The sequence below is a fragment of the Canis lupus genome, chromosome X (assembly GCF_011100685.1).
Source record: "Canis lupus familiaris isolate Mischka breed German Shepherd chromosome X, alternate assembly UU_Cfam_GSD_1.0, whole genome shotgun sequence".
Lineage (NCBI taxonomy): Eukaryota > Metazoa > Chordata > Mammalia > Carnivora > Canidae > Canis > Canis lupus.
In genome coordinates this window covers 35296899-35312892 of record NC_049260.1, presented here as the reverse complement: position 1 = coordinate 35312892, position 15994 = coordinate 35296899, and the positions used below count along the sequence as shown (strand labels likewise).

Sequence of the window (15994 nt, the reverse complement as noted above, 5' to 3'; positions counted from 1 at the left end):
AGATTTCACTGGTTGGGCAGCCAGAAGGTCTGAGTTGAGGTGCATGCTCTTGAACAGTAGTATTTTTGGGGTACCATTCTCATCTGTAACTCAAAGATGTTTAGTCCAGGCTTTTCCTAGATCTCTAACTCTAGTGGGAGTGTGTGCTCCAGCAGTGGTTTTCATGTTCCAGGTGTCTGTAGAGTTCTGGGTGTGAGAGAAGGGTGCTTTGGAGACTGTACTGTGTTTTGGAGGAGAGATAGGTACTTGCATGTGGGGTTGGGCCCCTCAGACCTGCTTTAATCAGAACAGTTCTGGAAATGAGGACTTGCTGTAGGAGAGGGCCTGCTGGTCCACCATTTTATGACATATGCTTAAACTTGTTTTTAAATTCCTGTTCATGCATTTATATATTTCCTGTAGTCTTACCTGATCCCTTTTGTGATGGGAAAGCATGCTTTAGTCAGATCCTTTACTAGGACAAAGGGCTATTCGTGGAATCCTTTAGTGCAATCACCCTTAAATCACATGGCTTTTCTTCCCACTCCTCACTGGTATAAGCCAGGGAAATGAGTAGCTTGGACAAGGGAGCATTTCAAGGGAGGGCTGGGGGGATGTACAGACAGCAGGTTTTGGTCAGGCTAGATGGCAGTGTGTGATTTCGTGGGAATGGGAACATCTCCAGAGAGTAGGCAGAACTTTAGAGAGAAGGTCAAAAAAGGCAGTGCAAGGCACTTAATGTCACTTGCCAGTTGGCCCATTTGCAGCATTCCTGTCTCTTGAAAGCCAGGGGAGTCTCCCTTGTGTTGTGGAGAATCAGGGTATCAAGGGCAGTTTGGAAGCTGTGAACCACATGCAGCTCTTCCTAATTGGGCTTAATTGCCTCTCTTTAGTCTTCACATTTTATATTACTCTGTACTTGTCCATTCCTCATCTGGTCCTCAATAAATAGAAGATTTCTATATTCCTGCTGCAGGAAAAAGTGGTGTACTATCCTGTCATCTTGCACAGCCTTTAATTCCCTTTCTATATTTTATTTGTAAATTTTGCTCTTTTTAGATACCTTCAAACCAGTTGCCTTTAAATGCTTAGGGCCTTATATATATATATTTTTTAATTTTTTTAAATTTATTTATGATAGTCACAGAGAGAGAGAGAGAGAGAGAGGCAGAGACACAGGCAGAGGGAGAAGCAGGCTCCACGCACCGGGAGCCCGACGTGGGATTTGATCCCGGGTCTCCAGGATCGCGCCCTGGGCCAAAGGCAGGCGCCAAACCACTGCGCCACCCAGGGATCCCCCCCTTTTTTTTTTTTTTAATATTTTATTTTCTGTAAAGAAAATAAGGACATTGGCCATTATTAGGGATACACATAAAAGTGTTTTTTACCTTTTGACTGTGCTTTCTAGATTCTTCTCTGATGCCCTGTCTTTTCAAAAATATTCAATTTTTATCATTACATTGAAATTATAATCGTTATCCCAATTGTCAGAATTAGTTTTACACCATTGCTACACTTTAAAAATGACTTTGCTAGAGAAAGACAATTATCCTATGATCTCATGCATGGAATTTAAGAAACAAAACAGAGGATCATAAGGGAAGGAAGGGAAAAATTAAACAAAATGAAATCAGAGAGGGAGACAGACCATAAGAGACTCTTAATCACAGAAACCAAACTGAGGGTTACTGGAGGGGAGGTGGATGGGGAGGGGCAGGGTAACTGAATGATGGGCATCAAGGAGGGCATGTGACATAATGAACTCTGGGTGTGGGTGTTACAAGACTGATGAATCACCGAACTCTACCTCTGAAACTAATAATACACTGTATGTTAATTAATTGAATTTAATTTTAAAAAAATGATTTTGCTTTAAAGAATATGTTCCTACTCCATTAAGAATTAAAATAGTTAAAGTTGTGTTAAAAATCAGTAATTTTGCTTCAAATCTGTAAGCACTGTTTATTAACATAGTAAATTCAGCAAAACATAATTTGAACTAATTTGTCACACTGCTCTGAATTATAAAATACCGTAAAAGAAATTTCTGTTTGTACCTTTTTGTTCTTCTGTGTTTGTTTTAGGTGATAGTTCTGCTGGCTGTGTATGTTAAACATCTCTTTGCAAATATGTAGTAATCTACTTGAAAGCAGTTTGTTTTCATCTGATTAAATATGTCTCCTTTTTTTTGGCTTTATTAACTTGTTTGATAATTTCTTTGTATAGATAGCACTAATGGTAACTTCACCCATTTTAATTATTGTGCAAATTCCTAATAAGAGGTTTTGGTTTGTTTCTTTGATTCATAAAGGACTATAGGAAATGCACGTTGTTGAGCACTTTGCTTTTTAAAGCACCTTTACAAACTTGTCATTTCTTCCTCCTAAGGATCCATGGCATGGACAGGAAGATGTTATTATTCTTGTTTAACAGAGTAGCACAGAGAAGTCACACCTGGTGAAAGGCTGGGCCTACATTACCACTCTCCTCACTGCCAGCCTTTTCTTCTGTGCCATAGCGTTAGAGGAACGTGGTAACTAGAAGAGCATATTCCTTTTATAACTCCTCAATCTGATCAGCACAGGCTGTGCTTTCAGTACTTTGCTCCTTTACTCAGTTTTGTTACCCCAGTTTGTAGGATTAAGGGAAGAGTTAATTGGGCCTGGTGGAAATACTATGAACCTCTAGAAGAAGTATACTGGCAGCTTTGGGAATTGGTATTTAACAATTGCTTGCTTTTATTTCATCTGTGACTTGAAAATAAGGTTATATAAATAACTGGAAAAAATTTTTTTCCTAAATAAGCGATGTTTAGTGGTTTTCAAGTGTGTGTGTGTGTGTGTGTTTTAATTTAACACATGAGCCCTAATTGCCAGAAAACCTCTGCTTATGAAGAATGGCATTGAAAATATTGAGGCTGTAGATGAGATTTATTCTATTTACCAAACAATTTTCTTCCCACTATATCAAAATGAAAATCCTTAAAAACTAATTTACTAGTAATTACTGAATGAAGGTAAACTAGAACTCAGCTCACTGCTGAAGTTTGTTTTCACGAGCTCTTCTAATCTTTTTTTTCTTTTTTTTAAGATTTTATTTATTCATGAAAGATACAGAGAGAGAGGCAGAGAGACTCAGGCAAAGGGAGAAGCAGGCTTCACGCAGGGAGCCCGATGCAGGACTGGATCCCGGGACTCCAGGATCATGCCCTGAGCCAAAGGCAAATGCCCAACCACTGAGCTACCCAGCCATCCCTCTTTTAACCTTTTTTAAAAGACTCAGGATTTTTTTTGCTGTAGTATTTGAGAGGGGTATGTTTGTTTCAAGTCTCCTCGAGGAATACATTCTTCCTTTTGAGCCACTACATTGACATAATAGTACTATTCCAATTTTGCAAAGCCATATTTTTCCTCTGACATATAGGATTGTTTGATCATTTGTTTCTACTCATTGAGAAATAATTTTTTCTGGAAAACATTCAGATAGAAATATAATCTTTTATTCTTAACCATTCAGCTTCCATAGAGACTGCGCTTCCGGCTCTTGTTGTTCCCATTTTGGAGCCCTGCGGTAATTCTGAGTGTCTACACATTTTCGTAGACTTGCATTCTGGAATGTTTCAATTGATGCTTTACGGACTTGGTAAGTTACTTAATGATATAGTCACTTAGCATAAGGAAAAACATTTTAACAAAAGTACACTAAAGTGTTTCTGCCATTAGGTATTGGAGGGGGTGGTATCAGTAGTACAGAAAGTAGATGTGAAAGGAAGAACTCTAGCTGACGTCTGTTCCTTGGGGCCAATTTTAAGCCTACTTTGGATTTTCTTGTATAAAATTAAACTTCCCAATATGAAGTTCATTCATGTTTCTCTTATGTAAAAGTATAATAAGATTAATGGCTGGTGTTTTTTAGATTAACAATACTGCCACTAGTAGTTGGGTGACATGGAAATGACTATAGGGGATTCTGATGTCACTCATGACTGCCGAACAGGTTTTTGACCGTGTAAACATATAAAAGATGACTTGGGGTACAGAATCCTGGAGAACAGGAGGTTTTTTCTTGGTCTAAACACAGTAGACATTAACGTTGGATTTCTAACAAGTTCTGTTACCAAGTTGGTGTTTTGAAATGATGAATCACTTGGAACGTGGTGGTTTTGCTTTGCTAATAGAACAGTGTTCTTGCACATATTAGTACATTTACTGTTTGAAATTAATATAAGCCAGATTGATGAAATAGAAGGTTTTCTGGTTATACTGTATAGCTCTAAGGATAAACTTTTCAATGAATTGTTTATGGAAGTTTGCCCTCATTACTTTGAATCTCTTTGCATTTATGATGGCTAAATGATAAGTGGCACACTTGGGAATTACCTTTAATTATGGTTCCAAAGCACAAGGCAAATGTTCTTCAAAACTTTTTGTATTTAACTGTTTTCTTGACTAATTACACAATACGCACTCATAAATAAGGAAGATGAACATATAAAAATGAGAGAAACAAAAATTAGTTACCTGTTGGCAGTCTTGCTTGTTTTAGAGGGTATGTACTTGGCTCCACTCAGGCTGCCATAACAAAGAACCACAGGGAGGGTTGCCAAAACCATAGAAATTTATTTTATCACAATTTTGGAGTTTGGAAGTCAAGATCAGGTTGCCGGCATGGTTGAGTTATGGTGAGGGCTCTGTTCCTGACTTGGAGGCTAGGCTTTCTCTCCGTCATCACATGGCAAAAAGGAGAGAGAGCAAGCTCTCTGGTGCCTCTTATAAGAACACCAATAACCACATGACCTCAGTCCCACCCTCATGACTTTGTCTTAACCTTATTATCTCCCAAAGACCCCCACCTCTAAATACCATCACATTAGGAGTTTAGGGCTTCAACATACAAATTTTGGAGGTCACAGTTTAATCCATAGTCATGCTGTTCTAATTTTCTCTATACTTTTTTCTTTAGTTGAAATCATTTTATATTGTTTTTTGTGTAGCATGCTATTACAGCATTTTTTTAGTCATTAAAAAGTCTAATAAGTGATGTTTAGCAAGCTTAACTTAAGCCAACAGCTCTTACTTATGCCAGAAATCATTTGTTTAATGAATAAACATTTTAATGGAGTTTTATAGTTTTTGCATTTTTAAGGTTCTAAGTTTAGTAATCCAAGGAGTTTGAAATACATGTAAGTGAAAAATAATTAACTATACCAAGAGTTTTGGGAATTAAAATGTAGGCAAAGAATTCATATATTTGTTACTTGTTCTTCCCACTAGTCTGCTTTTGCTATTAATTAGTTGTCTTAACTATAACTCTCTAAGTGTTAAAGAGGCTAAACAAATTAGGTTGATTTCTGCCTAGTGATACATTTAATTGAGGTTTTCTCTGACTTAAAAATGACACTACTTTCTGCATAAAACAATAATTCTCATTTAAGTTTTGGCCTCCATATTTTGTGCCTTGTGTAAGCAACGAATTAATGAAGTGCTATATTCTATAGACCAGGCCACGCTGGATGACATGGAGAAGTCTGTGAATGATGATATGAAACGAATTATTCCTTGGATTCAACAACTGAAGTAAGCTTATTTATTTAGCTCAAGACTAAAAATGGAATGTTATTTTGACATGATATATTTTCTTCTCCATCATTACTCTTGGTCACTTACTGTCCTTAATGTTTATGACATGAAACTTGAGCACCTTCTGGTATTTGGAATCAAAATTCTTTTGGAATAGGGCCAAGGTGGCAGTGTTTTGTATCCAGTTCCCCTCTAGAACAAATATAGGTATGAAGGGCATGAGACTCCACTCTTCATTCCTTGCCATATTTCCTGCTATAAAAGCACTGTACATATCACTCAAACAATGAATTTTATTGAATTTGATATTCTCTGCGATAGTCTTACTTGTTCTTACCCATGATAATCTCCATGGTATGAATCTACCAGCTGACACTTCCAAAATAGTTATTTCTGCTTCTCGAATGCTGTCATTCAATACCATCTCAGAATCTTTTGAATGCTTCATACTGTTAAACTAAAAAACATTGAAAACGGAGCTAGAGATAATTCTGTGAGGTTTCATTACTATCATGGTACACAGAGGTACCATTATGGCAAACAAAGTCTCTTTTAAAATTAATAAAACAAAATTCCAAGGGATAAAAATAAATTTCAGAGATCAAAACCCAAACTGGCAAATAGAGAACTGGGAGGGTTAGACTGTTCACAGAGATCTGTTGATTTTGTGATCTACCCTATCCCTTCTCCTTTTGCCAGTTTGAGTTGTGTAAATATTTGAAGAATCTACTATAATCAAGTAATGTTTTCATTAACAAGACATGATTTTTAATGCCAGTAGATAGATAATGTTTTGTGAGCCTCCTTTTGAACAGCTGCTTAGTTCAACTGTATATGAAAAATGATAATCAGGGACGCCTGGGTGGCTCAGTGGTTGAGCGTCTTCCTTTGGCCCAGGGCGTGATCCCTGGGGTCTTGGAATCGAGTCCCACATGAGTCCCATATTGGGCTCCCTGCATGGAACCTGCTTCTCTCTCTGCCTGTGTCTCTGCCTCTCTCTCTCTCTCTCTCTCTCTCTCTCTCTCATGAATAAATAAATAAAATTTTTAAAAAATGGTAATCATTCTGGGTAATACATTCCAGAATTTTTAGCGATTTAACATTTTTTTGTGTATTTGGCTAAACAAATAAGGTTTAAATACTTAAATGCTTAGTAACTCACATCTTGCATAATTTGAGGATATCTGGCAGTCCAGCTAGCAGAAATATAAGCTAAAACCAGAAGGCTAAGTCTCCAAAGCCTTAAACTTATCAAATATGTCTCTGTACTTAAACACATAATTTCTAAAAAAGATCCCTTCGTTATCACTTACAGTAGTGCTTCTCAGATGATCTTTGGTGGACGACCAGTTTATTCCTAAGCTTTCGTGGGACATTAATGTTTTTGAAATAATTTTATTGAAGTATAATTTCTGTACCATAAAATTACCCATTTTAAGTGTATGATTCAATGACTTGTAAATTTACTGAGTTTTGCAGCCATAACCACAATCCAGTTTTCAGGCATTTGGAACATTTTCATCACTTCAAAAAGGTGTTCATTTACAGTTAACCCCATTCCCAGCCTCAGCCCCAGGCAATTATGAATCTACTTTCTTTTAAGATCTTTTTTTCTGGGCATTTCATATAAATGGAATCAAGACATGTGGTCTGTTGTGACCAGCTTCTTTCACTTAACCATGTTTTGAGGTTCATCCGTGTTGTACCAGGTATCAACGCTTAATTTCTTTATGGCTGAATAATACTCCATTATATGGCTATGTACCACATTTTGCTTATCCATTCATAAATTGTTGGACACTTGGCTTGTTTCACCTTTTTTTTTTAAGATTTATTTGAGAGCACACACATAAGCAGGGGGAGGGGCAGAAGGGGAGAGAGAATCTTAAGGTACTCCCCGCTGAGCAGGAGACTGACTCAACCTGAGATCATGACCTGAGCCAAAATCAAGAGTTGACCACTTAACTGACTGAGCCACCCAGGCACCTCTGGGTTGTTTCACTTTTCAGCTATTTTGAATAATGCTGCTTGATATTCATGTGTGAGTTTATGTGTGGACTTAAATTTTCATTCCACTAGGAGTGGAATTGCTGAGTTACACAGTAAATTTATGTTTAACTTTTTGAAGAAACTGCCAAACCAGTTTCCAGAGTAGCTGTGCCATTTTAAAATCACATCTCAGCAGTATTTGAGGATTTCCATTTCCGAGTCCTTGCCAACATTTGTTATGGTTTTTGACTATAGCCATCCTAGTGAGTATAACGAGGTATCACACTGTTGTTTTCATTTATATTTTTCTAATGACTGATGATGAGTATTCATGTGATTACTTTTCTTAAAACGTGCAATGAAAACATTCTACAAAAAAAGATGAAAAAACATGTGTAACATATAAGTCCCATTTTTTTAAATTGTAAGAACCAACAGAAAAAATTATCTCAGTAAACATAATCAGAGCAAACAGTATAAAACTAAAAAATCTGTACACGTTTTTTATTGGAACTGTACATGGGCAGTTAATACAGAAAATTACTCTTAATGCTTAGATTTTTTTGTTCCATGAAATCAAAACAAAAAGTCAAGAGTAAAATGGTAATGCCGTATGTGCTTTGAAAAGAGTATCTTGTATTTATAATTTATCTAAACACATTTGTATATATTTAGGATTTATATTGTATTAATGTTGTCTTGTATTTAGAATTTTTAACATGACAAATGAGTTTCTTGCTCATTGTAACTTAATCTAGATTGGAAGGATAATGCTAATTACAGGAGACAACGTATATGTTAACTTTTTCTGTTTTTCTTTTAAAAGCATACTTAATAGAGTTATCAGTCTCACAAAGTCTCACATGTTGATTGGACTGGAAGTAGATATTTGAAAGCAGTTTTAGCAAGTTCAGAATAGTCATTTTTAGCTTTTATCTAAAACGAAGGAAGTACCATATTTTCAAAATTTGTCTTCATTTCTTCATTTATAGCCAGTTCTAGCAATTGATCCTGTGAAGTTGCAGCTAAATTTAAGTTGTTTTTCACAGGGGAAAAAAAGTGCTTTCTAGACTTTATCCATTTTTGGATAATAGTTGTGACAAACTTCCCTTAAAACATCGTATGTTATGACATGGTTTTACTGCACGTGATTAGTACAAAGTTTGTACCACATGCAGCTCACTACACAAAAGCAACAGCACCCAAACTAGTCATACTCTGTTTAGCAGGGCCAGCCTACTGATTATGAGCTTGGATGTTGTGATAATTGTTACATTGCTATGGAAAGTTTATAAATTTGTATTCTTATTTTCTGTAGTTATTTCATTGTGAATCAGTGAGAGTTTGTAAACCAGTCATTTTATGACATGATTTTACTGCACCGGACTAATACAGTATGTTTTCCATACTTTACACACACACACACACACACACACACACACACACACACAGTGTCTAGACTCAAGGATAGCTAATCAAATAAAAGAAGTGAGAGGAGTACTATAAAAAGCATCAAACTGAAATCTGTTGGCTTAACTGAAAGGAGGGAAAGAAGATAATTAATAGTTACTGGCACCTGCTAGATAGAACTATCACTTTAAACATACACAGTATAACAACTGGAACTATATCTCCAGTGATACTAGAAAAATTAGGTAGCTTTATACCTATTTATTATTCTATTTTGTTTTATAAACACCAGATATTTTTTAAAAGATGTTGAGATTAGTTACTGCTGTCTTAATAAACCATAGGAAATCTGTCATCTTCTGTAATACACTGCTACAGTGTCCTAGCCTTAATATTAGTTAATTCTACATTATGACTGAACAGAATCATTCACATAGCAGTTTCAGCTCCTTAAACTACAACTAACTGACCAATGTAAAACTTGAGAAATGATTCATCATTATCGTCTTTTTACTGTTCAGTTAAGTTTCAGATTAATTGTAACCTTTTAGTGGTCTTCAGTAATGGATTTACAGATCAGTTGCACACAGTTAATCAGAAGAATCTGATTTTGTGATGTGAATTGTCTCCTTTCAATTAAGGTTTTGGCTTGGACAACAGCGTTGCAAACAATCTATAAAACATCTGCCTACAATAAGCAGTGAAACATTGCAGCTGTCCAATTACTCAACCCATCCTATTGGAAATCTTTCTAAGAATAAGCTGTTCATTAAACTTACCCGTCTTCCACAGTACTACATTGTAAGTATGCAGAAGGGGGGGGGGGGGGATTTGGGTGATCAAGCTCAGTGATTCTATTACTATTTCACGTGATTTATTGCTTAATTTAATTTGCAAATATATTTTATTGGATATTTGACTTTAGTGATTCTTAACCTAGGAGGTAGGGATGAGGGAGAGAAGAAAATCATGTGTTTAAGAAATGATACAGTGATCAGGCAGGGTTGGGGAATATAGGGTATGTCTTCATCCCTCACCCTCGGATCTTTCCTGTAGCGAGGCCTAGTTTCTGCTTGCGATGAAGCATGTCCTCTATATAGGAGGAAAAACTTTGAAAGCACTACTGTGATGGTGTGGAGATGTTTTGGTGTCAGATAAACTTTCTTGATTTTAATTTAATGTTAACTTGCATAATACATCCTTTTAAATATGACTAACTGAAGTAGCTTTATATTCTCCTTAATTGATTAAAGGCACACACACACACATATATATATAGATATTTTGATTGCATATACCTTTCAGGGCACAGTAAGATCCTTTCTTCTATTTTCACTCTTTCTAGGTGGTTTCTAGTTTGTTTCTTTGAGATCTTTAAATGGTTAAAAGTTGCAAGAATTTGAAATATGAACTCACCCTAAATATATTTCCCTGCTTGTAGGAATTTTCTACGTATACCAAGTAGATATTTTTAGCTAAGAATCTAAGATGTTTGAAAAACTTAAGATTGTTGGTTGCAGGTAATGGAGGTGAAGTTTTTTAAGGTTTTGAGCTATATTTTTAAAAGATACCATCTTTAAAAAAGGTACCCTGCATAACCTGACATATCTTAAATTAGCATTATTTATGTAGAGCAGTAGTTTGTCACTGATGTGAATTTCACTTTTTTCCTGAATTTTAAGACCCCAGCTGTGGAACTAAATTTGATACATGATAAAGGATTGTTGTTTCCATTCTTGGTGAGCTGCCTGGTGTACATATAAAATGATATTCAGAATACACACATAATAACCAAACCTTTGAACACACAAAGATCCTTATACTTAGCCACAGAGTAAATGGTTTTATTATTTCTGACCTTACTTAATATCATCAGAAACCAGGTGTTAGTTTCAATGATTAATGATTTATTGTGGAGCAATAATTTGTTTCACATGGCTTACACCAAAACTGAAAGTATGTTTCTCTTCATCCTTCTTACTTCTCACTTAGGGATGATACATTCATAGAAGTGGGAGAAACTACTGTGGAAAGGCTTGGTCTGCCCTTATACTTCTGTCAGCTTTATTAAGATATAATTTATACGGGAAAAATTTAGACTTTTTATATCTGAGTTGTAATAAATGCTTACACTATTGTAATTCCCCTCTCAGCAGAACACAGAACAGATGTCACCTCCAAAATGCCCTCATACTGTTGCTTTATAATCAGATGCTCCCCCCCTCTCAGCTGATGACCCCTGACTACCTGTTTCTGATTATATCACATTGCCCATCAGTCTAGTTTCTTTGACTCAGCAAGCATGACGCCTTTGATTTTCATCCACATTGTGATGTATATTATAATTCATTCCTTTAATTGGAGTAGTATTCATGGTAAGGATGTACCACAGTTTATTTAACCAGTCTCTGGTGATAGGACATCAGGGTTACTTCCAATTTGGGGCAATTCTGAATAAAGCAGCTGTAAGCATTTGTGTATACGTGTGTGTGTGTGTGTGTGTGTGTGTGTGTGTGAATAGGTTTTCACTTCTTTTAGATAAGTAGGAGTGGGATTGTTGGGTTAGATTATAATGTCAGTGTATGTTTAGCTTTATAAAAAATTGCCAAAGGGTTTTCCAAAGAGGCTGGGCCATTTTGCATTTCTGATGGCAATAAAAGAGAGTTCTAGATGCTCTGCATTCTTGTCACCACTTGGTACTATAATATTTAAATTTTAGCCATTCTGGGGGCACCTGACTGGCTGAGTTGGTGGAGCATGCAACTCTCGATCTTGGGGTGGTGAGTTTGAACCCCACATTGGGCGTAGAGATTACTTAAAAATTTAAAAATCTCTGAAAAAAATAAATTTTAGCCATTCTGATAGGGGTATAGTGGTATTTTATTGTAGTTTTATTTTATGCTGCCCTAATGTCTGATGATATTGAATATCTTTTCATGTGTTTTTTTGGTCATCTCTTTATCTTCTCTGGTGAAACATCCATTTTCCTTTTAATTTTTCCATTTCCTCAGGTGTATCATTGTGGTAGTAGGTGCTAGCCTAAGAATTCCTGGAAGAGAGTGCATAGGAAGGTGGGGGATGAGGGAGAGAAGGGAGGCAGGAAGAGAGACGGAAAGCATATGGCAGAGCAATAATGGTCCAATGGCATTTATTTCTCCCCCTTGAGTATTTAGGGGACTTTTCTTAAATTTTAGGTAGATGCTGAAGGTAAGCTGTTTCAAATGGGTAGTGACTAAGAGCAAGGTCTCTGGAGGCAAACTGGGGTTGAAGCATGAGTCCATCACTTCTCAGCTCTTGAGACTTTGGGCAAGTAACCTAAGTATTTTGTGCCTCAGTTTCTTCATCAGAAAAATGAAAGTAATCCTTCTTTACTAGATTCATTAAGAGGACTGAAGAGGTTAACATGTGTCACGTACTTAGGACAGTACCTGGCACATAGTACTCTTCTATCAGTGTTTACTATTGTTGGTCATGAGATCCTTATCCTCACAGTGACCACATTTATCAGGGTTTATTTTTATATGCTTCCAATTTTGAGAGTTAGTTGTCATTTTTCTCTGCTATAACTGGAATTCTTAGGAGGTTTTTTTTTTTTTTAAGATTTTATTTTTGAGTAATGTCTACCCAATGTGGGGCTTGAACTCACAACCCTGAGATAAAGAGTTGCTTGCCTGCTCCACCAACTGGTCCAGCTGGGCTCCCCCTAGGATATTTTAATGGTTAAGGGAAATGGCAATTTAAAGCAGAAACCATTCTAGAAAATCTAGCAGACCTGCTGGACTTAAGCATATAGTGTTTTAAGCTGAAGTATGAAAGTCCAGAACACTTAATGCTATAATAGTTCAAATGTCCCATTTGCTATAGTTTATAGCGGTTTTTGCTTTTGTTAGTCTGATCTATTTTTTTTAGAGACCAGAATATATATTTAGTGAGAATGCTTTTCTCGTTTAGAATCATGAGATTGATTTATCCTCATTTAAAGAAGAAAGACCATCTACAGTAGATTTACAATTCTGAGCTCTACTTGCTATAAGGTGGAAAATATCTGACACTCATTAATGATTTATCTGAGTCTTTTTTCTGATTTGGGCCTTCTTAGGTTGTGGAGATGTTGGAGGTTCCTAATAAACCCACACAGCTGTCATATAAGTACTACTTCATGTCTGTGAATGCTGCAGAACGTGAAGACACCCCTGTTATGGCACTCCTGCTGCAGCAGTTCAAGGAAAACGTCCAAGAATTGGTTTTTCGCACAAAACCTGGGAAACAGCCTAGGACTGGTCCCAAGCGCAAGGTATGATCACATACCGAAGTGAGTACAGGATTTGTGTGTATTAACTCTGTTGGGTTCTTTAAACATTTTAATATGGGAAAGAATTAGATAGGGTTAAAAAAAAAAAAAGAATTAGGGTTTTAGGAGATGAGGGGGCAATAAGGTTTAAATGATAGTTTTCTACATTTTCTTGAAAATGCCTCTTAATTAATAATTATACACCGTTTCCACAAGAGAGTTTGCTAAATACACAGTATTTACCTAAATTTCTAGTATTTAGGTCGAAATATTTGCTCAGCAAATATTTGTTGAATGCATAACATTTGTTTTGGTTAACCTTGAGCTCTACAGTAGTTTAACCTTCTTAACTAATTGCATCACCTGTACTTCTTTACCCACTTGTGTTCTTTACTTAAATTCTAGTTGTCTGATGATCCATGTCCAGTAGAACCCAAGAAAACCAAACGATCAGGAGAAATGTGTGCCTTCAATAAAGTTCTAGCTCACTTTGTTGCTATGTGTGATACAAATATGCCATTTGTAGGACTTCGGTTGGAGGTAATTTTTTGAAACAATTTTGAATACTCTATGTAAAAGAGTAATTTTTAAAATGCCTTGGTAAAGCTACATGGATTCCATTAGGAGAACCAGAATAGTTGTGATCTTACTTATTTTGGGAGGGATGGGGTTGAAATCCTATCATCTCATGGTATATCTGTAAAACAGGACTTAACATTATCTCATCTTTCTGATTCCAAATTGTGGGCGTTCTGCTCTTTATGGAAATGGAAAGTAAAGTCTAACCAATTTAAAAGGGACATTTTTTGAGTATTATCATCTTACTTGCATACCTCTTAGTACAGTGTTATCTCTTAGAGGTGGTTAGTTGATAAAGGAGTGGCTTATTTCTGAGTTGGTGAAGCCATACATATTGCTTACACACTAATAAGACCTCATTCCTTTATGAGAAGCAGGTCAGAAAGAATATTAAACCAATTTTTACTCTTGTCACATGGACTAAAGAATACATTTAGAATTAATGTCTTTCAAGAATACATAGTTGTGATATCCAGCATGATCTCTAAATATGATAGTAAAGGGCAATAACAGAACCTACTTTTTTTTTTTTTAAGATTTTATTTATTTATTCATGAGAAACAGAGGCAGAGAAATAGAGGGAGAAGCAGACTCCCTGCAGGAGCCCGATGTGGGACTCAATCCCCAGATCCCAGGATCACAAACTGAGTCAAAGGCAGATGCTCAACTGCTGAGCCACCCAGATGTCCCCAAAACGAGCATTTTTTATATTTCTGAAAAGGACTTTGGCCAAGGATTGGCATCCCTTTGAAGGGATACACCAAAACCATAATTATTTCCCTCTATTTTGAAGTTTTCACTTTTTGTAAGACTCCTTCCCTCTGTAAATTATTGGGAATGAAGTAGAGACTTTTGCCACAATAAAATAAAAGATAATTAAAAAAAAAAAAAAGTGTGTATGACTAAAACAACCGAAGATACAAAAAAAGAGAGAAGAGCTCTGGGAGTGTGGAAGTGAATTATTTTAGAGAAAATAATGACCATAGTCTTGTTGAACACTCTCATGCTTTAGAGCAGGAATTGCCAGACTTTTTCCATAAAGGGCCAGATAGTATTTCAGGCATTGTGGGTCATAGGGTCTCTTATTATAGCTATACACATCTGCTTTTGTAATGTGAATTAGCCATCGTTGATGTTTAAACAGATGAGTGTGGCTATGTTTCAGTAACAATTTACAAAAACAGGTGGTGAGCCGGATTTGGCCCATGAGCTGTTGTGTGCTGACCCTTGCTTTGTAGGGCTTTAGGGTCTGAAAGCAGAGAGTAAAGTATAAAACTATGAAGAACAGGAATAGCCCAGAGAAATCGAGGCCCAGAAATAGGCACCTAAAATAGATACTTGTGTCCTTGATGTCCTCGCTCCTAAAATTGTGAGCTTAATAAAGGTCTTCTTATCCAGGTACTGGCCATAGGTCCTAAACTGTATGGACAGTGTCTATGCTTCCTATCTACTTGACTGTGTTCTTGGGCCTTTTATTGTGCCCTGTTGATTGATGACAAGAATGCATTCATTTTTACTACCTTTGAGGTGGGAAGGGAGGCTACATGGTATTTAGGGGCACTGTGATGTCTCTCTCCCTGCCTGCTCTACCCACAGTCTAGAAATGGCAAAAAAAAACTTGTGTCTTTGTAGGGCTCACAGAGACTAAAACCTATAGACATAGTCTTCTCTGTCCTCCTCCTCTGTGCTCCTCTACCTGTTGCACAGGTGGGCCACATAAGAACATTGTATAGTAGTACTCTGTTGAACCCACTCAAGCTCTTAAACAGCCTGCTTTTTCTTCTCTCAGTGAAAAAGCCACATTGAGGAAAAGGCAAGCACATTTACTGCTTAAAGTAATTTATGCTGAGATGTGAATAACTAAATTTCATCTTACCAGGAACATTTAGATCTCTGATCCATGGGACAGAGACAGTGTTTTGGAGTCCTCCTACACTTGGCTTCCTTTTGAATCTGGACTCCTATGGCCTATTTGGTGGGCAGTTATTTTTCTTAAACCTTTGCCCTTCTGAGGCCTAAAGAGTAGGCTCGGTCAGATACTTAGGGTTGCTTTAAAACCTTTCTGGAACAAGGTGGGTATAAATAGCCTGCCATAGAAGACCCAGGCAATCAGATAATGGAGGACAGTATGCATGCCTAATATATTGTAACTTTGGAACAGAGTAGC

At 36.6% G+C, this 15994-nt stretch overlaps 1 protein-coding gene across 4 annotated transcripts in view; it reads left to right on the top strand.

Moving 5' to 3' along the window:
• Positions 1–15994, top strand: part of MED14 (mediator complex subunit 14) — a 65524-nt gene that overhangs the window by 21361 nt on the left and 28169 nt on the right. For all 4 annotated transcript variants that reach the window (XM_038587204.1, XM_038587202.1, XM_038587201.1 and 1 more), the window contains exons 11-15: positions 3496–3621; positions 5477–5555; positions 9599–9758; positions 13057–13251; positions 13654–13788. In XM_038587204.1, coding sequence (XP_038443132.1) covers positions 3496–3621; positions 5477–5555; positions 9599–9758; positions 13057–13251; positions 13654–13788 — 695 coding nt within the window. The remainder of the gene's footprint in view (positions 1–3495; positions 3622–5476; positions 5556–9598; positions 9759–13056; positions 13252–13653; positions 13789–15994) is intronic.